Source organism: Mchenga conophoros, linkage group LG5 (assembly GCF_057382185.1).
Source record: "Mchenga conophoros isolate Kocher_MC1m ecotype Shallow Benthic linkage group LG5, M_conophoros_male_GT1.1, whole genome shotgun sequence".
Classification (NCBI taxonomy): Eukaryota; Metazoa; Chordata; class Actinopteri; order Cichliformes; family Cichlidae; genus Mchenga; species Mchenga conophoros.
Genome location: NC_140530.1, coordinates 31,600,254 through 31,626,796, shown reverse-complemented (window position 1 = coordinate 31,626,796; position 26,543 = coordinate 31,600,254). Strand labels below are relative to the sequence as shown.

Here is a 26,543-nt window from a genome sequence, read left to right as displayed (position 1 = left end):
TCGTTTATTATTTAGTATCTACTGATATCTATTGCTAGCTAGTTTATTGTGATGGTGCCGTTTTTTTTATTATGTTGCTCTTTGTTGTTTGCTTTCTCTTCTGTTTTTTTTCTCCATACAGGTGACCCAGGTGTTTTGTTTTGTTTTTTTGTTTTTTTTTCTTCCCCCCCTTCTCACCGTCTCTTCTCCCCTTTGGTTTTCTTTCTCTCCCTCTCTTTCTTTCATTCTTTCTCCCTGTCCTATCCCCCAGTCATGTCTGTCACGTTTGTAGCAACTGAAAATAAAATAAATTCATAATTATAATAAAGGTCAATCAAATGGACCAATATGGCAAGGCCATGATGATCCACTTGGTAAAATAAATCCGCTTGGCATCTTTCTTGGCCTTAAGACAACAATTCTGATGGCTAAAGATCCAAACGGGACACAAAAAAAAAAAAAAAAAAAAGAACATTGGGTATTAACTCTAAAGGAGGGGCATGTTTGTACCCTTCGTTGTGGGAAGTTGAATCCGTATCTGGTGTTGAAACTGTCCTGTCAGTCACAGCTTCTTAGCATTAAGCTTTCTGTTATAAGTTGTGTAAGGCATGCATAAATTTTTGAGACGGCATAATTCAAAAAATTACATAAAAAAAGAGAAGAATATAAAAACATCTCAATCTTGAGATTGAAAAGTATTTAACTTTGTGTGTGTAATGATGGAAGTATTCTCTCCTTGTACCTTACATGCAAACTCAGGGCTATTAATCCGTGCAGTCTGCTAATGATATGTTTTGAATGTTTCATTTGTGTTTTTCACTATGGAAATTTACACTTCAGCATTTAGTCATAGAGGCTATTTTCTGTACTGCCTTAGTCAAAATATTGATTTGCATTTAGGTAGCATGACTGAGAACCTTGCATAATGTATTCACAGTGCCACTGTTAAACTCCTATTCCTTTGCATGTTCTTTTAAATTTGTTCATGTTTACATTTGTAATATAGTCAGTTTTAGAGTAACAATCAAAATAATTGTGTCCTCCAAGATGCATATTGAAAAACAAGTTTGTGCTAATTTAGTGTGGGTGGAAGTAAATATATAAACAGCCTATAAACTAAAAAGCCTGAACTGGACATTTGTGCTAAAAAAAAAAACTATGTTTTAAACTGAGCTAACAATTAATTTTGTTAACTAAATGTAAAATTTTACATTTTAATGGAATGTGATCTAATTAATTTACTTACTTTTATTTACCAAGTATATTTATAAATTTCAGTGGCATTTTACTTTTATCGCTTCATGTTTATGAGGGCCAAGAATAATTGTTTTGAGTGTAGTAGCTAGCTTACTAATAAGAGACTAGAAACTGAGGATGTACAGTACAACTCCATATCTTAAAAATCACATTCTTTGTTGCGCCATCCATTAGTTTGCACTAAAGCTTATGTGTGTTACACGTGTCTGGAGTATGCAAGTCCTTAATCCAGTCGTTGATTATTTCCATTATTTCCGAAATGTTTGTGAATATTCCAGTGTGGATACGTGTTGTATTACTTATAATACAGAGGGATATGTAGAGTCTGTTAAGTTTCAACTTGGAGAGATAAAAAAGCAGACACACCAAAAGGAAAGTAAGGAGGTAAGCCTTGTTTTAAGATTTCCACAAGGTTAGAGATAGGCAGATATGCGTTACAATAAATGTCAAGTCTCCTAAAAACAACTCTGCTTTTTAAAAAAAAAAAAAAGTATGGGTTGTGAATTTTAAATTATGAAATGTTTCTATTCATATATCAAGTAAAAACAAAGAAAAGGAAAGAAAAACACAACTCGGCTGAAAACAGCCTGCAGTGATATTGTCAAGAATCACAGTTTATAAATCAGACACAGGCATTACTAACAGAGAAAGCAAACGTATTTACACGTGTAGTATATCAAAAAAAGAAGCCAGTTATTTAAAAGAGAAGCACAAAATGTGTACGTGTCTATCAACAAGGTGATGAGAGCAGCCTTGGGAATGCTGAACTGATGATTGTATTTGTCATTGTGTCATTTGTTTTCCTCCCACTTTTCCCTATAAAATTGACCTGCTGCTGTGCTTCATCATGTTCTGAGACAGTGGTAAGAGTAGAGAAGATCTTGATTTGTTGAAAAGAAAAATTAAACAATCTGTACATTAGTGACAACCATGCAACCACAAAAATAGAAATGCACTTTGTTCTCTGAAACAATTCAACTTTGATCAGAGGTCAGTTAAAAAAATTGAACTTTTCACTAGGCTAGAGTCTAAAGCACTGAGGCAACTGTGTGATTTTCAGCGGACATTTACTGACATGAATAGCTTATTAACATTTTTATACCTCAATGATACCAAAAATCATGATTGTTGCTATTTAATCATTTTCTATGCTTATGTTAGGTCAACAAATTTTTGGTGTCTGTAATAAATGGAAATATGGCTTCTTTTTGTAAATTGCAGTTTGACAATTACCTGTATATAAAAAAAAATGCAGCCAATTCAAGACAAAACCATTTAGTTTATGGCAAATACAGAAGCGTTTCAAAAAAAGTGATGGGAGAGTGTCAGTCCTTTTTTATAGGCGAGTCAAACGGTATAAAAACTGGTCACCATTCAGCTGCCTGGCTTCACTGTTTCACTGCAACACAATTGTTGGTTGAAATAACAAAGCATCTTCTGCTTCTTTGTCACGAATCAACATTATATGACATATATGACATTATTTGACTATCCTACAGAGATTGTTTCAACTATATTAAAGTCAAAAGACAAATCCCAGTCAGTCAGCGTGCATAGCGTCTCTTGAATTTGGCAAAAGTAAGTATTCCCAAACTTTTCACATTGGAGGAACAGTCCCCGCTGTCATTATATTGTCAGCAGGGACTTTGTTGTTGTTATCATTCAGAATGGCATGGATTGAGAAGAGAAAAATTGTTGAATTTATCTCAATTTGCACACTGAGGATGAGAGACCAGTGGGTCCCAGAGGATGACTGGCAAAAGAGGTTGAAGGTGTCGTGATTCACATCTCTGTGTCAGCCACGGGGGTCTGGGTGGCAGAGTGTCCATTGGTAGTGGGAGTAGCGTTGGTCCCATTTTCTGGAGGAGACTCTCCATTGACAGTGGGCTTATCAACTTGCTCCTGGGGCAGGGGTGCAACAGACACCAGTGTATTGGCCTGGTTCTCCTCATCAACCTGAAAAGACTCGGCCTAAGAGAGAGCACAGAACCAAGACTTCATTTCATAACTTATTCTGGATTAGAAGAGCTTTAACACAGGCCAGCTACATTTTAACATACAAGCCACATGGTGTGTAATTGAAAATCGATTTGTTTTTGTGGGAGTTGTTTAAATAAGCACACTCTCAGTTAATGTCTTAGGGTGTGTGTTTTTTCCTTGCAGTTTCCACACATACTTGCTTTATTATTTTTCTTGGCAAAAACAAAGTTTGAAAGTGCGATGGTTTTTACTCTGTCAGTGAGAAGTTTGTGGCCATGACTGATTCTCACAACAGATCTTGATTAAAAAAGCACAGCATCAACAAGCTGTTACACCAGCAATCACATGGATGTACCACCATACGTAATGTACGTGATGTTCTTTAGACAAAAAATTAAACCATCTGTATCCCCCAGGCAAGAGGCTGAAGCAGAAACAAGAGAAAGCACCACCTTAGCTTGCTTACTCTATTAAGTCAGGAATTGACTGTAAGATAATAACACATGTGATCTCAGATCCATATGTACTGTTTTTTTCTGGAAAATTTACAGTCACTGTGTACTTTAGTTAGATCAGGTCAAAGGTTAATTTCAGCTATTTACTCTTAAAAAAACAACCCAGAAGGTCGGTATAACTGTTATAATTTACTTCATTGCTGCTTTTAAAACACAGCACCCACAGTGGCCATCATGTGAAAAGCAACTATTAAAAATAAGGGATTTTTGGCAATAAATCTACCCACCAGTCTGACTCCTTTTGAGTTCTTGCGGTGCATCTTGAGGTAATAACCAGCTACCAGCAGTGCAGCCAGCAACAGGCCAGTCAGCAACAAGGAAACCAGTACCAACTTTGAGTTCTTTCCCCAGCGAGGAACAGCCTCCTTCACATCAGTCTGATTATAAAAATGTGTACAAAGTAACATTAGTTGAGTGTTCAGTCATAATTACAGCACTTGTAGAAAACCAGAAAAAAAGATCACTATAGAAACTGAAATGGGCCCCATGAAGGAGTTATGTTTTTAATACCTATATTTTTTTACTTGGAGAAAAAGATCTTCATTATCCAGTGACCGTGCCTTGAGAGACTTTGGGGGAAAACAGCTCCACTCTTTCTGGAAATGTATGCATAGTTGCTGCAATATATTTCCTGGCTTCAAAGCAGTGTCAAAAAAGATGCCAATAAGCAGATAGACAGCATAATGAAAAATGAAACGTGTCAGAAAGAGGGAATTGCTTATAAGGTTGTTCAGTATATGTTGGAACAGGGAGTGAACTGTAGAGTATGACAAATGCAGAGAAACAGATGGGTGTAACAGGCACACCCATAACCAAATATTGTTCCCTAGGTATTAGAAAAAAATGTTTTGCTGCTGACAAGTGGATTGTTTGTGGGGTTTGACACCAAGTGTCAGCCTGATGCCTTTGAAAAAGTCTCCAAACTCTTTTCGTATTTCGTATTTTTCCCATGAGTAGCTTCCTGTCGAGTTTGATTATGAGTCAACTTTTAGTGGCTCTTTGGTGCCCTCGTGCTATTGCATAGGTTTGAATCTTTATCTATCTAACAGATAAAGTGACATTATGACACAAAGACAAAAACAAAAGGTAATTGGCACTGAAACTACATCCAAATTATATGACTATACTGACACTTGTGCAATATAGTGCACTAGGTGGGACTTTACCTTGTCTTTTATGTTGTCGTTGTTGAACTTGTTAGCCATGCCTGTAACATCATCTGTAAATACACAAATGTTGGTGTTTTTACTGTCACAAGGTAGACATAACCAGAGGGTGCTATATTGTTGGACAAGATCATTTTTGCTTTAAAAATTTATTGGTGATTTTTAATGTTTAAGGCAATAAAGAAGATGACATTAATGCAGATTTTGCAGGAATTATAACTCCTGCCAGCCAAAACATAAAAAGCTTATTATAGGCTTCAACACTGAATATCAAATTTCAAACTGAGCTTATTAAAATATTGGTACTGACCTTCAACATATTTCCCAGACACAAGGATTTCATCGGAGTTGTTTTCCTGATAGATCTCTAGTTTACAGTCCTCACTACACAGCTCTTGTAGAACGCTTTGAATTTTCACTTTAGATTCCTCCTACAAACAAGACAACAAATAAAAGGTAATTAGCACTGAAACGGTTTTCACATGTCAAAATCTAGAATAAACGTGAAATTCATTGCTAATACCAAATCATTAGCTCCCTTCAAAATCACAGCTCCAAACCTTCAGTATCACCTTTAATCTTTCTCTCATTCCCTAATCCCTTCACGCTCAGTTTCATTTCTCTTTGTCTTTAATCCAGTCAGGGCTATCACAATTCTGTGTGCTACCTTTTCATGTAATCTGATCCAAACAACAGACTCTACCACACCGTAGCAGCCCTTTATCTCAGTTCAAAAAGGAACAGATGGCAGGACACAGTAACAGACAGCCAGGGAATGTGCACGCTTATCTGATAATTCAGTTTTTATTTCAGTTTCCCTGCAGTGGCACCAGAATGGTTCAGTTCCATAAATGAATGCACTGCACTAGATAAGCCTTTCAATTACATATTTAGCTGGATAGCCAAGACCTTATTTTGCAGGTCCATCACTGTGTTATATGCAGTGTCTCATATCAGGAACTTCGCATGCCATTACTGAAATACTTTACTCTTTAAATAACGCAAGGGTAAACGCCTATATACCCTACTCTGTTTCAGTCCCTCCCTGTGAGCAAGGTTTACTCTCTGATCTGAAGCACGGTTCATTTCAGATCTCGGTTTCATCCTGTTTATAACCATAGCAGCATAAACTGTACTGCTCAGTTGTGATAAACTTTACATGAACCATTGTTGTTGTTTAATTTGCTCTAGATTAGAGCAAAATTGTTCCTCTGAAATGACAGTGAAAAACAGAAATCCTTGGTAAATGTCTTTGACTGGTGGCACAAGAACCCCCGATGTTATTCTGCTGGTTACAGTATATTCTACAAGGCATTTGCTGCTCAGGTTACATGAGAGCTGTAGCTAACTGAAACCATATCTAGTGAGTTCAGACCTCCACATAGCTTTGTAGACCTCAAAGCTGTTATGCTTAGACACTGGAGAATGTATACTTCTAAACACAAACACACCCACACACACACCCACAGTACTGCCTGAGGTCTCTTTACATTATTCATTTTACAGTAGCGGTGAGCTTCCCATCATGCTCCCACTCCCTCTGCACTCATAGCACCATACATCCCCTGGATTACATACAGCAGAAATATTTTTGGACATTTCCTGGGCAGCGTTTTTCTCTAGCTTCACTGAGATGTAACAGTTACTGCCTTCAAAATGAGGAAAAATTTCCTGCTGAGCTCATGTTCGCCTGATTGCCAGTGGGAATGGCAACTAAACCAATCCGGGGAATATTTTTCTCTCTAGTGCAGTTGGTTGTTTGTGTGAGCACAGGATGAAATGTATGCAGGAATATTTTAAGATTCTTTGTTTTACTCTCGGCTATTTCCGTCTTATTACCTGTATGATTTTGTATATTTTTCTTCCTGCTACGTCTTCCAAACATTTTCATTGTACACCGAATATGAGAATAAGAAACAGAACTTACACAGTTGGAGGATGCCTTGAGTTTCAGACTGACAGCACTTCTGTCTTCGATAACCTCTTTGCTCACGCATCTGACATCATCCTTTGGCACCGGCTGTAAAAAGAGAGAAACCAAAACTCTTAACCTTGATGTGCCCTTCTTACCATTAACTGCAGCATGGCACCAGCCCAATGTAGCCAGTTCCTCTAACCAGTGTTTATACACAGAATTCGATTTAGTGTTGAATTCCTTTGTTGCCCTTTCTAATAATTGTATCATACTTTGATCCTACGTAAAACAATCATCTTAATTCCTATGGCACATTCAAAAACACAATATCTGTAAGTTATTTAAATTAAATCCACTAAACATGAAACAATATGAAACACATAAACAATGGAAATTTACAAAATAGAATAGAATTAAATTTAACTTCATACAATGCAATAAGGAATTCAATATCTTACGCATGTTGGGTGTCCTGTCATCTCTCTGTTTTTAGGTTAATGTCATTCAAGTGCCTAAAAAGTGAAGTATTAATGCGCTCCTCTGCTAAGCTACTTTTTAAGCTACTTAAAAACATCCTTTTTTTAATGATTAAACTGTTATTGATTTTCTATCATTTGCTGATTTCCCTTACACCGAGTCCAAATAACATTATGTCTTAATTGCAAACATGTTTGATGCTCCCAGAACAAGGAAAAAAAATCTAAGTCACACTTTTAGGATTGAGCTCAAATATTCAGAGATGAAAATTTGTATCAGTTTTTGCTGCAGGGATGACATTTTTGAGTTGATGAACAAATGCAAAGGAAATGTATTTTGTATGAAATCCATCCTTATTTTCTTATGCAAAATCAGCTACCACTAATCCTTTTTCCACATCAGGAATCGTTTGCAAATAACGTCACGCCTGAGTATAATTTGCAACATTTGAAAATTTGATGTAAAACCAGGTGTCCCTCAATGTTCTATGCTTATGCAGCTATATGTTATTCTAAAGTGAGTATTTAAAGTAGACGTCTTCAAATAAGAAGTAAAATGATTTGTTTTGTCCTTTTTTTTTTGTTTTAAATCACATTTACTTGTTTCTATTCAACAACATGCTTTTCTCGGTCTACTCTTCCAGATAAACTTCAAACTAGCAACATTGCGTTATGTTATGACAGCCTGTGCAGTCTTACCTTTGGTTTATTGTTAGGTCCGTCACCTCTTGAAGGTGCTGGAGTATCTGATTCCAGAATTTCCGTGTGTACCACAAATTCTGTTGCACCAAATGCCTTCTGTGTAGCTTCAGTTTGACTGTCATCATTGTCTCCCGGCATCTGTGTAGTTGTAGCTGCTGTAGCCGCTTGAGTTCCTTGTTTATCAGTAGGATATACCAACTTTTGACCTTGTGAATCATCGTTTGCTGAAAATATAATTCAGTTGACATGGTTAATATGGTAAATAGCCATACAATACACACAGTTTCGATTCCAGGCGTTTGCGTAAAAAAGGTGGCAATTTACTTATTATTAAGTATTGCAGTTTGGTTTGAAGTGTGTGTAGACAAATGAGTGGGCTATGGTTTTAGAAAATTGCGTGAGGTTATATGCAGTTCATTCTGAAAAATGATGACATTATTTCAGCTACAGCAATCCATTCAGCCCAGGGGCTTAGGTACACTTTAAATGAACTCTATTAAGTATGTGTCTGTTCGTAGGGACACTGCAGCCCTGTGTTTACAGGTCTAAGATTTTACATTTGTTCTGATAATACCTGTATTCATATAAGAATTGTCAGGACAACTTGGTATTCTTTTGCGTAGATTGTGACTCAAATAAAGTACTTTGTTCTTTCTTCACATAAGTGAGTCCATTTGTCACACACACAAATAAATCTGTACAACAAACCTCAATAAAAGGTATTATTATTATGTAATGTATAGTGTTTCTTACCAGGAAATTGTGATGGCTTTGGGACCATGTCTCCACGTACTATCGACGATCCCACAGCCGCCGCTGTTTCTTGTTTCATAGGTGCGTCTGTCTGCGCCATGACTCCTGCTGTTAAATCAGAATGTATGTTAAGTATAGGAAAGAATCTTTCAAGGGTTTGTTTTGCATTCAGTTACACGGAAGAAACATGACTTATTGAGTCAGTTGTCCATCATTTTAATTTACCTATGCAGGTGTGATAAGAAAGTAGGTCAGAGCTGTTACCTCTGGTGGCAAATTTAGCCATCGGAGGTAACAGCTTGTAGCATGGATGGAGAATGGTTTTTAAAAGTGTGCTAGCTTAATGTCAGTTATTATCTTAATGCCTGGACTCGATGAGAGCTCTTCAGTGTTCTCACAGTATTATTTCTTCATGTCCCTCGAGGCCTCTGGAGTGATGGAAGATTAGGTAACAGATCGTAGTGTAGTAAATAACTAAAGTCTCAGATCCACGGATCACATCACAAAGTCATTTACTCTGAAATACAATCTTTTTCGCTTCAAGGTTTTAAAAAAGATCCTACGTTTGCAGTCACTTATTTTTGTTTAGACACAAATGGAATGTACAAAATAGTTTCCTGAACTGTATTAATTTGGGTTTCTATCAACCTGTTAAATGCCCTGACTGAATGTGCTGCTGAAAGACACCAGGCAGTGATGCCACAGCTTTTTCCAAATTATAGAATTATGTAATAGGTTACGGCACAGTTGTTCATTTTTCAGGAGACGTGTGACTTTAGGAAAAACATCTTTGATTAATTTCAAAACCTGTAATAACCTGGATTGCTCTAAAGACACATTTGATTTTTGTGTTCGTTTGCTGCTATGCTGCTGCACTCTGCAGTCACTGACTCGAGCTCTTTATTGTGTTTTTGTTAGGGGTAGGATCTAAAAGTCCATACAGGGTACGCAGTGTTCATTCTATTTTACCCAGCTCTCCCTCTCTCTGTCTAACAACAACAGCATTACCTCACACTCAAAACATTCCCATAATACCGTTCTTCTGCAGATCTCATTACTTCTACACTCTTACTAAGTCATTCCTTATTGTCCCATATTAAGTTTGTGATTGATTTCAGGTTTCAGGTTTGCAGTTGCTCTGTACTGCCCCCTCTTGACCTACATTGACTTCACTTTTGTTTGTGCATACTGTATACAGCTGTTACACATTACGTAGATGAACATTAGATTTCTGTGTAAATTTAAGCTGACATTTTACAGCAAACAAAAATTATAAATGGTATATTTAATGCTTACCAATTAGTTGAATTCCTAGTATGGACATATATTCATATTGTAGTTTTCTATTCTTATATAACTCACAGCACCTTACACTACAAGGCACTTTTAACTTTTACATAAATAGTCATACAGTTTTTACTTTCTGTTCATTAAGCCAGAGTAGGAAACTACTTTTGTACTTGGATACTTTGGCATGGAGAGCATACAAACTCTCTCCACAGACAATATTTAACAATAGAAGGTCACTAGAAAAAGTTGCATTTCCTGCAAAAATGCAGTGTAGTGGAATCTACGGTGGCCCTGAAGTGCAAATCACACCAACAAATTGCTAAACACAACAACAAAATTGAGAGGCCCTGATTTGTTGGTGTGATTTGCACTTCAGGGCCACCGTAGGAATCTGCTGTAAACAGTTGAAGAAGCAGAACTTTCTGCTGAAAAGAGGTGAAGAAGTGGAATTTGTGCTGAAAAGAGGTGAAGAAGTGGAATTTGTGCTGAAAAGAGGTGAAGAAGTGGAATTTGTGCTGAAAAGCGGTGAAAAAGCTGAACTTTCTGCTAAAAAGAGGTGAAAAAAACTTACTGCATTCACACAATAAACTATTTAAAAATCACTGGCATCTTTGTGCCATGCTGTTTTCTAATACTTAGGACCCATTACCAAATGCTGTACTTCCTCCTGGGCTTTTGCAGCAACAACCTTCAGTCGCTCTTTGTTTGGGAGTCACGCTTCCCTCCACTTTTTCTTTGATGAATGAAAAACATCTTCTTTTGGGCTGAGATCAGGTGACTGATTTGACCATTGAAGAATATCTCTTTTCATTGCCTCGAGAAACTCTTGCTTTGCTTTTGCTGTCATTTTGGCTCGTCATCCATTTACACTGTGAAATGCTGCCTGATCAGTTTTGCAGGATTTGGCTGAATCTGAGCAGAGTGTATATCCCTGTACACTCGATCAGCAGTCACATCATCAGTAATCAGTTTATTAGCACAGTTCCACATGCCCGTGCTATAACATTGCCTCCACCGTGTTTGATAGATGATGTGGTAATCTTCGGATTACATGCTGTTCCTTACCCTCTCAATACTTTTCTCTTCCCATCATTTCTGGTAAAAGTTGATCTTGGTTTTTCAGAACTGTGCAGCCTCTTTTAAATTTAGACAAATTCTAATCTTGCCTTCATATTTCTGACATGTATCCTTCTCCAAATACTTATAGACCTAATTGTAGTTTAGACTAAATATTGTTGGAACATTTGAATAACCTACACAAGATGTGATTTATTATTTATTTTATTTTCAATATTTTTCTCACATTCTAATTTTTATTGGTTGTTGTGTCATAACTCATCTTTTTTTTCAGGTTGCTTCAGCTTTTCTTGGAGTCATCTCTCTGTCACAAGCTGGGGTCTTCATATATGGGACACATGTGTTTACACACTGGTGACACTGTGACACATTTCCACCAACTTCATAACCCATTGTGACACGCAGGTGCCACAAGTCTAGTGTAAACATTGTGTGTGCTTATAGCTAACAGGTGGGATGGTAATCTCTAAGGAGTTCCTTTGGCATGATTAGTGTCAGCAACTGTCTATTGCAGCTGTCATGTGAGATCTGTTTTGCACTTTGTCATTGTTTTTAATTGCTTTAGAAAACACATAACAGTTAGTGATCTTTTCTGCATCTACATAAAAATTAACAGTAAATTTATCATGTGAAAGTTGCAAATATGAATCCTCTGTTTGACTTCACTCTGTATCTCTAGTTTACTTTCAGAGCAGGGACCATCTTCCCTTGTTAAACCTGTCTTTGAGATCCTTTTCCAGCCTGCGGCCTACAGCTGCCCTCCCTCCAGTCCCTCCATGTCTGGGTGGTCTGTCTGTTTATTTTAATGGAAAGGAGGAGGTTTAGTATGGGTGAGATGGTAAGGCATAAATTAGGTTTTCTCATACAAACGTGACATACAGGCTAAAGCTGAAATGTGTTGTTTCAGCTCTGAGGTCATTTTCTGTACTGCATTGACAATTAAAACCCAGTCAATTGTGCTGTAAAACAAAAGTCTAAAGATGTACACTGTGGCTGATTGCTATGTTTAGTCCTCCGTAACAGTCTGGCCTTTGAAGCAGACTCTGCTGGACGCTGGGGAGATGTTGTGGTGAATGAAAACGATAACATTAGCAATATTTTAACATATTTGCTGGATAAAATTCAACTATAATAATGAAGCAAGACCATCTCAAGCACATGTTTATAATTGGCTGCAACACTTTTATAAAGCAAAACATGCGTGTTTTAGCTTGAGGCGAAATAACACAGGGCCTTCTGCAACTCTGCCAACATTGCCAGTAAATCCTGTCCAGCTCTCTGACCAGCCATCACTCATTACACGCAAACATGTTTTCCTGACAGACCAGAAACCAGATGGAATGAAACCTCTGCAATATAATTACCTCTTATGATCAACATTTACAAAAACATTTGGATCTGAATTTGATCGCATTGTTTTTACCTAACAGTGCTGCTTTTTTGGTAGATTCTTTTTACACTTGCCGTCTGCTTTGGTTATTGGTTTAGAGGCAAGTCTGTTATTTAAAGGTAGATTGTAGCCTTGGCCTTTGTGCTGTAATCGATACAGTGGTGTTATATCCGTATTTTAACAGATTTTCTAACAGCATGACCTTTGAACTCACCACCACCTCACCTCTCTTTACCTTTCACACATTCATTTAAACTACAACTAAATTGGACTTTTAACTGGGTTTACTGAATTCTTATGGTATGGTATGTTTTTTGTCTTTCTGTGTTTAATGTCTAGAAAGGTCAAGATATCAGTCATCAGCCGTGGGTCTAGCTATCACTGCACAAACAAGGCAACTGTAACTGTTGTAATAAACTTAGATTCCATATGTTATTTAGCGTAGGCCCTGACTTCATTGCCCTCTTAAAGATTTTCCCATCAGATTGCTCTGAGTAAAGTCTGCAGTCTGGATATGCTAACGCACACCCCCCATCTCTTGGGACTCTGGATGAAGGAATGTGGCAGGCTTTGGAAGGAGACGAGCCCTCGGTTCCACGCCCTGCTCCCTCCCAACCCTCTGTCTCTCTTCACCCTCTCCCAGTCACGCACAGCTAATCCCAGGCATCCAGCGAGATGAGATTTAACTTCAACCTTCACACCTCCCACAGCATAACATTGCGTAAAGCAGTTTAATTTCTTTCATGATGTTCCAGAAAGTTTGCAAAGATTGCGTCATGGTGTACTGTACATAGGGTGACCAGATGTGTGACCCAAAGACTTTCCCCCCCCACTTTCCTCCCACATTGTGAGACTGGGTCCCGCATTTTGATTGTTTCTAGTTAAGCCAAGGTTCAATAAGAGACGCGCTGATTAAGGCATGTTATTGGTACTGAAATTCCTAAATGGTCACAAGCAGACAAAAGAAATGTAACAAATGTTGCAACAGAAAAAAGGGAATAATGAAATAATACAAATAATATTGGATATGACTATAAAAAAAAAGTATTTTAATTTTCTTTTTATTGTACTTATTTTACAAGGGAGCTGCAAACACTTTGATTTGGCAGATTTTTTTTTCATTGATGACCTTCCTGATGCATCGTTCAAGGGATCTGTTCTTCTGTATTGACAGGTTTTCATGTAAATTGTCAAAATGCACCCATGTAACTGCAACCACTCTGCATGCTTCACTGTATGTATATGTGAAGCATGAGCCAGCTGTTAGATGCTTTCAGTGATCTAGCTTTACAAGCCTTTGGCCTCCGGTCCCACCCTGGCTTCCATAAAGTCCTGTGATACATGATCACGAGGGGAGAAAATATAGCATTGTGTGCCCGTGACCTCTGGCCTCTGCCTGCTTCTACTGATGAGAACCCTGTAACGTGTAATTGGGCTTAGTGAGGTGATAATGGTCTACACACATCAGTTAACCACCATGTTAAAGTCCCAGTGACCGAAGCTCCACTAGCCCCCGCTGCCACAAAACATTTCAATAGCTTTAATTCACAGTTTGTTTGTTTTTTTATGGGAAACCAAAAAAATATGTTTGTATATATGTATAGAAATGTGTTGTTTTTGATGCTAAACGCCAACACCCTCAACACACACACTGTAAACACTCAAAAATCACAATCATACTATATATACTTGAAATAGGCTCTTGTCAGCAGGACAGGGATGTCTTGTGCAGTGGTGAGTGAATGGAAGCTGTGGAACAGAGTAGCAGGATAGATCCATAATGAATGCCATAACATCCCACATGCTGTTTGATCAGCACTGCGTCAACAGCATGCAATGTATAAACATATAAATTAGTTGCAAAACCAAAATCTTTTATGGAGTAATATTCAAAAAAGACTTTAAAAACAAAATTCTGCAGGCATTCTACAATTCTACACATATTTGAATCGCTGCAGTATAGTATAAAAGAATCCCTAAAATAATTTCTTTTTAAAATAATTAATGCCCAAACTTGGAAGAAAGCTTATTTTATGGCCATTAAGTGGAATTTGTCTTCATCTGAGTCTATCTCGATTTCAGGCAGGATTACAGAATGACAAAAACAGCATTCATTGATGTATTCATAGTGTTGTTTTCTTAAGGGATGTTTTCATAATTTAGTATCAGAGTTTGTTAAGCATACACTATGGAATGTGACATTGGAGCAGAGTCCCGTAGGGTTAAACATGCTCTGCAACTCTACCCTCTTTGAAACAACAGTCTGTTGACCTCTACTATCTTGACCCTCCCCACCCCCTACTGCACCCTCTCTGCACCCCCTACTCTGTCATTTCTGTCACGCCAATTAATAGCAGAAGCCAGGCCATTCTTCTCTCATGGCAGCAAACCAACTGAATCTCATGGTTTCAATCAGGCCGGTGAAGCAGAATCTACCTCACCCAATGCTGCCCAGCTGTAACATTCACCCAGCCCAACCCTGAAGCCACTGCAGCTTCTTATCAAGAGTGTGATGCCTGTTTCTAGGGACCACAATCAGGAAACATGACATCTGTTTTCAATTGCAAGCAATATATCACTCCCCAACCCCTCTCACAGACTCACACACCCACAGTCACTCTCTCAGTTGCCCGCTAAAGTTTCACTGCCTAGTGCGTTTATGAAATGAGCCTGTCTGGATTGAGTGTGTGCAGGTAGATCCTGTTACAGTCAAAGCTGAGGATCAGTTGATAAAAGGCTTTACGTGGATTTTGTCCAGAACAAATTTAAGATTATACCTGTTGAAAATCGACGGGAATTATCATAGCTAGCACACGTTTCTGGGTGGTACTGAATAAAAATCATCTTAATGCATCAAGAAGTTGAACTAACTGCACTTATTCAATGCCCACAGATTCATTCTCTGTATCTGAAACACTGACGTTATAAACCTGGGCACTGTAGGGGGAAAAATCCCACTGCCAGGGCCAGATGAATGAGGTACTCCTCCACACTTCCTTGTAAACTTTTAGTTTTACAGCAAAAAAGTCAACTGGAGACTAATAAACACAGATGCTTACAGCAACATTTCATAACACTTTCATTAATCTATATTCATATAATTAACATCAGCTTTCCCTGCCATAACATGGACACTTATCACTTACACATACTCAGATATGGTGTGACGTTGAACTAGAATTCTTGTTTAATTAATATTAACCTTGGTCATTTATAGGAATATCCTTGCTTGACTAATTATCAGTATTTCAGTTGTACCACAACATATATAATGAATATCTTGAAGTTGAATCTTAAAGTCTTCTCTTTTTAATGCACTCCAATAAAAGTAACAGTTAGAATGTTAATATTTATTAACTCCAAGGATAACACAATGAACTCATTCCATCCATCCATTTTCTTAATCATTTATGCACCTCAGGGTTACGGGGAGCTGGAGATGATCTCAGCTGTCATTCTGTGAGAGGCCAGTGTACCTTGGACAGTTGGCTAGCCTATCGTTATCACAGAGAAATTACCAATCACTTACACTCACATTCACATCCATAGCCAATTTAGAATCAGCAGTTAACCTGTGAACTCTGGGAAAAAGTTGGGAGTACTTGGAGAGACCCCACCCTCAGTTTCACTCATAATGAGAGAACACCAGACATGCAGGGGAAACATGAAAGTGCCACAAAGAAAGGCCCCAGCCTTGATTTAAACCCAGGACCTTCTGGCTGTGAAGGAAATAGAGTATGTACATGAAATATATTTGTAGTTTGTTTATGCAGTGATAATTTTCCTCAGTCCTTGCTTCTCTGGTACTCCCTTTTATGTAATTTGTAGATCAGAGCAAATGCTTGGACCTCCTGGTTGTTTTTATAAAGCCGCATTTTCGGCTATACCATGTGAATGTACATTCACTGTTATTACACACACAGTAAACCCAAAAGTACAAAGGCTGGAAACACTTCAAAGCCAACACTGCTGAGAGGACAGTGGAAAACAGTCTACTCTTATTAGTAATGGATAAAGGAAAACACAATGGCAAGCAAACGAGAATGGTATATATGTTAAGTGCGTGTATGTAGTGTGTGTTTGTGTGTATGTATCAGCATGTTTACTTGTCACCGCTGGCTCACTTGACACTGAGGTTTGAGATATTCTGTGCTGTGTTTCTAAAAATGAAATGAACAATCTGTTGCTGACATTTTTCTAATTCTTTTTGCTACATCTCGGACTTTAGTGATTCTTCAAATCAGCTCACAATGAAGTCAACTTAAACTGTTTCATGAAAAATCAACTCATTGTCTGGGTAACATGCTTGTTCACAACATCTGTATGTCTACTCTCATTTCATCAGAGTTATATAGTAAACCCATCTTAATTTTATATATAGATAACTGCAATGCTCACATCTCCTTGGTTGGAAAGGCAATTCAGGAATAGGGATTGTTGCCTACGTTTGTAAACTTGATTCTGTGGTTGAAATATGCTTAAGCTTAAGTGGTCTGTTTTTCATTTGTACTATAAAATCTGTTATCTTCTTTATTGCTATTCATCTTTATTTGGCATGCCCATTTGGCCCAGATACAGTGTCAGATGCTTTGAGCTGCTTTGAATTAGCAATTCTCATCAGAACACTCTTTTTCTTATCCAACTGGAGAATAAGAGTTTGTATCCCTCCAGATCTGAATCGATAGCCCACTGTTGGTTGAAACTATATGGGTGCAGTTTTATTTTGCAAAGCCGATGCAGCTGCCTCCCTTTGCTGATGACCTCAATCCCATAAGTTCTACATGCCATAAACGGGACATGAGGTTTGAATTAAGTCCCCCAGTGTGTGATTCATTTGCAGCCACAACAGAGGGCACTCAAGATGATAGTAAAGCATGAGCCAAAGAGCTTGAACGAGAGCTGTTTTTGTTGTTTTGAACTTTCCTATGCCACTATTGAATCTTAATATACATTTTCTTCTGCGCATATCCTATCTTTTATTTTTGTCTTTTTCTTTTCCTGTCACCAAATGTCTGTTTACTGGTATAAAGTAGGGCTGCCACGATTAGTCGACTAGTCACGATCACGTCGACTATCAAAATCGTCGACGACTGATTTAATAGTTGACCCGCGTCGTTTGAAGGTTTGTAAGATCCCAAAAGACGCAGGAATAAGTAGTAGGATTTAAGAGTGTAATAACGGACTGAAACAGAAGATGGCAGCACTGCATGTACAAGGATGCCAGCGCCGTTAAACCCCGAAGAAGAAGAAGCTGTGTCCCAGAATTCATAGCGCAGCCCAGCTCAGTTCCCAACAATGGTGGCAGCTAGTTAGTTTTAATATTACTCTTATTATTCTTTCTGGGTCACAAAATAAATGTTTAACATATTTTCAGGCGAGAATGTAGCTGTGTAAACCTCAAATATCTGCTCAGTTTATCAAGACACATATTTTCAAAAGCGCTCTGACGTTTTCGGAGACGTCTGTTACCCACCAGCTCGATAGCTAGCCGGGGGCAAGGCTCACTAGAGCCCGTGAGAACACCGGACTCTGGGCAAATCGTTTTCAAACCCACCGCCGTCTTTCGCTACTCAGGTTAAACATATACAAATCCCTCAGATAACTTAAAAATTTTATTGTTTGGCTTTTTTTTTAGTATTTTATTTGTTCCTGAGTAAATCGGTTTGGCTGAGATTAAAGTTATAGTTTTTACACAGCTGAATAAACGTCAAGCAGACAACTGATTATCAGAAGTGTGAGATGCTTGAGAATATACTCTGGTGTCCTGTTATATTTTAGATATCAAGGAGTTTATTAAACTTCACCGAAACAATCTGCAAATTTCATTAAAATTTAATAAACTATCATCTTGTCTTTATTTTTAGTTAGCACATACCGTAAACACTTAAAGCTGTAAGCTAATGATAGTTATATAAGAGCAGATGCATGCTGGTGCAATGGATGCATGATCTGATTAGTCTACTAATCGCAAAAATAATCGGTGACTAGTCGACTATCAAAATAATAGTTTGTGGCAGCCTAGTATAAAGCTACAGATAGGAATTCTATTCAAAACTGGTTTCAAATGAATTTAAAACATTTGCCACATTTAAATTTAGCTATTGTAGGAACTAAACTTTAGAATAAGTCCTGCAGTGTGAAAAATATGGTGACATCATCACACAAACATGAGTTCCAACTGTCTGTGGAAGTTGAACATCCTGATATATCCCCGATGGCTCCCCAAATCTGTTGCTACTTCACCACAGCCTTTTTTTGAAATGCACATTAACATGCAAACCCCACACCCTTCTTCCACGCACGCTTCAACTGGCCTCACGTTACAACCAGCTAAATATAAATACACATTTCTCAAAGTCCTTGAAAATCATGGGAACCAGTGCTGTAGAAAAGGAAACATAACACCAGTGGAATGCCCATAAATAGTTCTGTTGTACTGTAGAGTGCAATACAGAAAAATTAACTAGATAATACTTAAAAACTGTTTGGCTGTATACTCAAAAGTTCAAAATAGAGATTTTAACTTGAAATATCAATTCAAACTTCACTGTACCTCCTCATAATTTAAAAAAAATCACTCTCTAAAAAAATCCCTTTGTTTGCCTGGGCAAACTACAAAGTAACCCTTTTCTGAGAAATATGTTGGGGAAAACAAATCTTTATCAACTGCTTTTACAATGTATATAGATCTATTTTATGTTGGAGACAGTTAGGATTCCTGGGAATCAAAGGGTTGTAGGGTTAAAACCTGGATTCAACTCAAAGACCATTCAAACAAACGCTGCTCCACCCCAACCCCACCCTTACAGTTCACTCGAATTCAGCAGATGAGCATGCGATCTTAGAATTTGTATTCTTTGCATTTAGTATTTAGTAACTTACCATTTAAAAATGAAACGATGAGGAGCAAAGCAAAAGGCGGCATTATGCAGGGCCTGTGTGTTCTCTGTGCGGAGGATGCTGCCATTCTTGTCCTGAGCGGACACACGTCCAACGGGTGTGAGTAAAAAGAGAGGGAAAGAAGACGAGAAGCTGGTTGAGCCAAGGCACTTTAGGGTTTCCTCTTACCCAGAGCAGGATGGTGTGGATAAAGCCCCACTTGTGTTCTGTCAGTTTTTATATAGCCACCCCCCTTTCTGCTTCACTAAGGCCCAGCCCTACACCCCGTCTTCCACTTTAACCCTTCATCTGTGCCCCCACCCTTCTAGCAGGCAAAAGGAAGGCAGACATAGGAAAAGTGAGTAATGAGATCTTGTTGGGGTGTTGTGTGTTTTTTTAAAAACCCTCTGCATTCTTTAAATGCCTCTCGATGTTTAGATTATATGTGCATTAAAAAAAGTGGTTCAGTGCTTGAGATATCCTTTATAGCAGTGCTGTATTGTGTGAAGTGTTTTGGTGATCACTGTTCATTATTTCATCCATTCTCTGACTGGGCAACAATGTCTGTTTGAACTGTGAACCCTGTCTGGACGGGAGCATTAATCCATTCACAATAAAAGGTGATAGCTCACAATAAGCTGTGACATTCAAGTCCTTAATAGGCTTAAAGAAATAGGCCGTGGAGCAGAATATCATACTCGAAACAAAGGTGCAATCCACTGTTATGTTAATAGCATTAATCCATTTCAGTGGCCTGCAGTCCTCACTACTCTGCAAGGCCATCAATCAATGCGAGTCTTGCCAGTAGTTGAGACACCACAGGATACGCTTAAACCTTTCACACTTCCACAAAGTCCTGAAAGCATCTAGCCCCCCTGCAATTTGAGGCTCTTTGCTTTACTTTTGTTTGCTTTCATGCTAGCTCTACTCATGCTCTGTGTGAATTGCACATCTGGAAACACTGGTGAAGGTATGCTAAATGAGTTGTTAAAAAAAAGACCCACCCTAAGGCCAAGAGAAATGAGCAACAATAGTAAGTCGAGGAAATTCACATTCTCAAGGAACAGTCTTGTAACTTGATACCAGCAATGCCCAAACCTCCCTTGTTCCTGTTTTAGCCCATCCTTCCCCCAGTCATTGAATTTCCTTCCTGTAACACCCCCACCCTCTGCAGACCTCTATCAAACATTGAGCTCAAACAGTGGGATGCTGAGGTGGGCAATTGGCTCCTTACTGTGAGCCCAAGATGAGCTTTTGGTGAAAACCTCAAGAAAGAAAGCAGTGGTATACCGATGGCCACAGCTGTAAGCCATCAGTCATGCCACCCCAGTAAAATATTAATTACACTGTTAGCTAGTTAAGTATTTCTTCAACTTGAGTCCTAATGAATCACAACTTGAGTAGTCAATGACAAGGAACAGATTTTACATTTTCCCCTCCACAAATCACAACAGGAACAAAATTATAGTTTTTCTTGCCCATTGTATATGTTTTCTTCTGTAACGTTTTATCCAATAAAGTTGACCTATTTCCAGTCATTTAAAGTCCTACATTTTATACTTTGTCTGTCATAGGGAGTTTATTCCCAGTTCAAAAATAATCCTTGCATTTTACGCAGGGCTTGGTGCAGCCCCTCAGTTTATCAGCTGTTTAATAAAACCAGTTTTAGCGTCTCGCTGTTAATGCTCTTCTCTAACGTTCTTCAGTTTGAGAAGCTGCACCTTTCAAACAAAAGGTTTAAACAGATGATTGTTGGGGTTGCTGTTCTCTCTGACATTGTAGTAATCTAATAGTAGAAAAACACTTTGGCATGTAGCATTTAGAGCTCTATACACCAAGCTTTTGGCTCACAAGGATTACTTGTTGATCTAATTGCTAGAATCTTTGGATAAAGCAAAGCCTATAGGAAATGTCCAGGGTTCAGAGAAACTAATTTATAGTTTTTCTGAACCGTGTGTGTGTGTGTGTGTGTGTGTGTGTGTGTGTGTGTGTGTGTGTGTGTCTCAGTCAGTCTTGGTTGTAAGCGCATTTTCAGATGTCATATTCAAGTTTTTGCTTTTTAATTGTATAAATCATGTGCATACGCCTCGGAGCATGTGTGTTAAATGCTCTCTGAAATGTATGATGCACTGTCTCATGGGCAGAAATACTTTGCTTGTAGTTTCTCACAGTGAATCCCCTGTAGATATACCCTGTACTTTAAAGACCACAAAAATCTCAAGCTGTTGCAAACCATTTTGTAAAAATGTGTTGTTTTTTTCATTTGTATGCATTCTTTTCATTTCTATTTTTCTCAGTTTATTCAGTCAACACACACTTGCTTTCACATATACTCACCTCCTTTTGCAATCAAACACATTAAAAGAAAGCATGTTTGTCTTTTAGGCATATGTTAGACTAAATCATTGTTGGTAGTTAATTTCTCTTTTGTTAATGGTGTTTGTGCTGAGGAAGGTACATTAACCTGAATTGAACCTGCGTCAGAATTTCACTTCTTTAAGGTGTTTCAGAGGCGTCAGTGGCGTTTTATCCATGCAAACTTGCTTGGTTGTTAATTGAATGGCTCTGATCACTGAGGCTAGTCTGGTGAATCAGATGAGTACTTTAAGCGGCAGATCCTCTTTACTTACTAGAGATCATATTAGAAGGATATTACCTGGATTATATTCTCAGAAGACGTGCTTCTGAGATTATAAGAAAGCCTCTTTTAGCCTCTTTAAAAAGACAGAAGCTTTCTTTATAGTTTTGTTTAAAATGCGAATCTCAATGGTTGACTACTAGGAATGTTTATTTTATTTTGTCTGAGAGCACAAGAACGCAGGGTGTCCACACGCAGTGGCTTATTTGTGTGAGCTCAGGCAGAGTTCTGAGCAGGAAGCTGTAAAATGGCAACTCACCTAATGTTTTGGGAAACACATTTTTTCCACCCATACATAATTACCAGCTCAATTTAGGAGATTAGTAGTTCTGTTCTGACTTTAGTCACAGAAACAGCTGAAAAGCAATTAACACACTTTGTAAAATGAATTAAAGGATTTATTGTAAAACAAAACAAAATAGTGTGTTCTTATTTTAATTTAAATTTATTTATTTGTACAAACATGCAGTAACACACAGCCACAAAAACACATACTATGTAATGCAGATTTTATGGCACTTTGAAAATGTGAGCTATAAAACCAGCTTGGCTACCTAGGAGGGAGTCTGTCTTGAAGTGATTTCATGAGTGCAGGAGAGAGGGAAGCTGAGAAGGAGGGAAAACTTTGGGAGGAGCAGAAGTGGGTGGAGATTTTGTTTCAAACTCCAGCAAATTTGGACTGTTACCTCTCTATGCTGAGCAACGAGAGCCGTGCAGACAAATAACAAAAACAGTGTCACTCTTCCCAAAATGAAATATGCTTTCATTCGGGGCATTTCAGGGATGCATCCATGTGGCTGGGCTCAGTATTTCAGAAACTGCTCATCTGCTGGGATTTTCCCCTCTCTAAACTCTAGAGTTTAAAGAGAATGGTTTGAAAAAGAGAAAATATCCAGTAAGTGGCAGTTCTCCGGGCAAAAATGCTTTGTTGATGTTAGATGAGAATGGCCAGGCTGCTTCAAAGTGATAGACGGGCAACAGAAACTTAAATAGCCACTTGTTCCAACTGAGGTATGCACCTCAGTTCGATCCTTGAAAGAGATGCAACAGTGGAAGACCACACTGGCTGTCACTGCAGCTAAGACCTGGAAACTTAGGCTAAAGTGTGCAGGGTCTAGTCTGGAGTTTTCAAATATAATGCAAGTTGTTTAATTTTTTTTTTTGTTAACTGTCGATAAAAAAAGTTACATCCTTACATTCTATAAAATTAGCTGAAATATATTGTCACATAATTACTAGTTAACAATAACAGAAACTGTAACCTATCCTATCTTGATGTGAACACACATTCAGTCTTTTTTTTGTTAACATGTATGAATACAAAGCCAACAAAAAACAAAGTTAAAAACCAGAGAGACCCTTAAAGTGATAGAAATGTGGAAAGTGTGGAACCACTTACAGGTAGAAATGGAGTCTGCGAGCCCAACTGCTCATCATGCCTTTGATAGCTGTTAAAGAGACGCTGGGGTCAGCATTCACTCAGCTTTAACATCACCATCACCCAGAGTTCTTAGCTAACTTTGTGTCAGCATGGAGTCTGTGCAGCTGTTTACAAAGGAGCTGAAGTTGTGTTTGCAGTATGATGCAGTTTTTCCTGTCCTGCTGAAAATGCTATTGTCCCTTGGTTTCATAATAAAAGTAATGTTCATGTCTCTCTGTTCAAATACTCCTGAAATACTTTTTTTGATTTCTTTTGAAAAATTTAAAGCTATAAATCACTCCACCATTTTCCTCTTCCTGAACACAAACTGAAATCAGCTAACTGAAGTGCAAGTACGCAGGAAGAAACGAGGATGCCCCCCCAGCCTTAATTGCTGGAATTTGTTCCAGTCAAGATGTTATATTACTGTTTCTCTAAAATATGTAATGTGATTATAGGAACACGTTACTTTGGAGCGTGCTACACCAAACACTGAAGGTGGCTGAATCATGTGCTTGTTGTAACATATCTGCTGAAATGTATGCTCATCTCTACCATATTTCTGTGGTATTTGCTTTTTATATACTTTATATTTTTCTGCTAAAGACTGCTGCAGCCACTGTTGATGTGGCTGCTCAGTGGAAGTGTGTGGGCAAGTAACATTACCAGCACATAGCCAAAGCCACTGTCAACACTCTCAGTATGTTTTAGCTACTCTAGGGTGTACATAAAGCAGAGTTTCCAAATGTTGTATATCATCTACTAACCCAGAAAATGAAATAAAGCCTCTGTTAAAGTTAACTCCACTGTTATTAGAGCGCTGCAGTGATGAGAGGCGGTAAGACACTGTTAATTATATTGCATGGATTTGTGTTTTCTTTTATTTTGTGGGACAACAAACAATATGTGCAGCATTTGGAAATCATTTAAACTAAAACTTGGGCCTGTTGAGAGGCCAATTGGCATGCGCTTCATAAGGGCTACAGCGACGTGTTGGAAATCTTACTTCTCACATATGCAGAAGTGAAAGTCTCTCACTTTTATCTAGGTTAGAAGTATAACGTCTACAGATTAACCGTAGGGTCTCTGATTGACCAGTCAAAATAGCTTCACACAGAAAAACAGTTCATCACAAAAATTAAAAAAATAAAAAAAAATCTGATACTCACTGAAGTTGTACTGAATTTTATCATTGATTATTTCTTGTTTTTTCTTTTCTTTTCCCTTTTTGACATTTACATGTATGTTGCTCTACGATGTACATATCTGGCTTTGATGCACAGATTTATGCACACCGTCTTAGTTACCCAAAAGACCTCATTAATTGTATTTATTAGAGTTTGAAAATGATGTCATTTTTATGTATTGAAAAAATGACCAGTGATACAGTTGTCCCAATTTATACAATTTATACCTTCACAGTACAGTTGCACTAGTTTCTCTTCTCCCTGTCCTATGAGTGCTCTTTCTCAAACAGACATAGGTGAAATGAAATCTTTTTAGTTGCATTTATTGCAAATTGATTTGTTACCATGCCAGTGAAAGTTTCCCATGAGTTTATGTTAAACTCAAGATAATAAGATTTAAAAAGTCAGAAGGGGAAGCTTCTTCTTTTCTCAATCACTTCTGTCATCCAAAGATTCCTGACACATGATGCCATAACCACAGAACAAAACAGAATTTAATTGAATTTACTAGCGAACTGTCAAATTACCTTATATAATTTTTGGACTCAGAATTGGAATAATATTCAGTCAAATTATTAGATGTCTTTATTTCCTAGTCCAGTTGTCGTCAACTACATTTGTCCAAGAGACAGAATTTTCTCAGCAGGCACTGTGAGGGGCCAGATGCTGTTTTAAAATAAAATGAATATTGTATCCTAGGTAATATATTATTATTTGATTATACTAACTTTCCTCCTAGGTTTATGTTAGCCTTCGTCAATGTTAAAAGACTCGCATTACTTATACCGCAGAAACCCACCAGAGGGCGAGTGCAATATTTTAGGCTTCATATTTATGAGGCTGTCAAGCACATGCAGTGTTGTAGTTTATGGAGGACACTGGCAGGAGAAAGGCCTTCTGAATGTATGTCAAGCATGAAAAATGGCACTCTTGAAGAGCCTTAATAGAAAGTTGATGCAGAAAACTGCAGATTTAATGAAGACTGGTCTAGTGAACATGTATACATGGTGTTAGTGTTCACATTACAGCTATAGCATACGTATAAGACCGTCTCATCCACTCAGAAGTTGAAAAAGGAAAAAAATTATTTGCATGTTTGCAGTATTTATGAAAAGCTGTTATATTTCCGGTATTTATCTTCGATGTTACTTTGACTTGTTTCCACAAAGTGACTTCCATAAAGTGCTTTATGGAAATGATTAGGGTAGATAATTTGCAGATTTTGCATTAATATTTAAAGGTAGTTTTAGTTTCATTGACCAATAACTTTCATCATAGTTTTTGTCAACATCCTTTGTCAACAATAACTAAATAAATGCTGAAAAAAAAAATTCTAATTGAGATCGAATCAGAACTAAGTTGTGTAAAAAGGAGGGAAACAGTTTAACAAAAATAAAAATAGACTTAAACTAAAATAATATATTTGCCTAAGTTGTGATTTAAACCAAATGATCATTTAATCCAGTTTTGTTATGCTAGTTTATATGTTTATATGTACTTTGTCAAGACATACAAAGATAACTACTGTGAAACGTTAGGACAAACCTTCTCATTTAAGGTTTTTTCTTTATTTTGATGACTGTTTACATTGTAGATTCTCACTGAAGGCATCGAAACTATGAACGAGTACATGTAGTAAACAAAAAAGTGTGAAATAACTCAAAACAGGTTTTATATTTTAGATTGTTCGATAGCGACCCTTTGCTTTGATTACTGCTTTGCACACTCTTGCTCTTGGCATTCTCTCAATAAGCTTTGTGAGCTTGTCCCCTGAAATGGTTTTTCAACAGTCTTTAAGGAGTTCCCAGAGAGGCTGAGCGCTTGTTGGCCCTTTTGCCTTCACTCTATGGTCCATCTCATCCCAAACCATCTCGATTGGGTTTAGGTCAGGTGACTGTGGAGGCACTCCATCATCCTTC

General features: G+C 37.8%; 1 protein-coding gene across 1 annotated transcript; it reads right to left on the bottom strand.

Moving 5' to 3' along the window:
- Positions 1-1,832: 1,832 nt before the first annotated feature.
- Positions 1,833-19,575, bottom strand: LOC146574878 (uncharacterized). The gene is made up of 8 exons (XM_085274907.1): positions 19,383-19,575; positions 8,744-8,851; positions 7,988-8,214; positions 6,825-6,917; positions 5,208-5,328; positions 4,898-4,950; positions 3,959-4,108; positions 1,833-3,207 (listed from the first exon to the last, which is right to left on the bottom strand). The coding sequence occupies exons 1-8, from the start codon at positions 19,465-19,467 to the stop codon at positions 3,019-3,021; spliced, it is 1,026 nt and encodes a 341-aa protein (XP_085131033.1). The 5' UTR covers positions 19,468-19,575; the 3' UTR covers positions 1,833-3,018.
- Between the last annotated feature and the right edge of the window lie 6,968 nt (positions 19,576-26,543).

Coding starts and splice junctions, on each gene's coding strand:
- LOC146574878 (XM_085274907.1), bottom strand. CDS start 19,467: ATGGCAGCATCCTCCGCACAGAGAACACACAGGCCCTGCATAATGCCG. Junction 8,852..19,382: donor CATCGTTTCATTTTTAAATG/GTAAGTTACTAA, acceptor CTGATTTAACAG/CAGGAGTCATGGCGCAGACA. Junction 8,215..8,743: donor AAAGCCATCACAATTTCCTG/GTAAGAAACACT, acceptor TTATATTTTCAG/CAAACGATGATTCACAAGGT.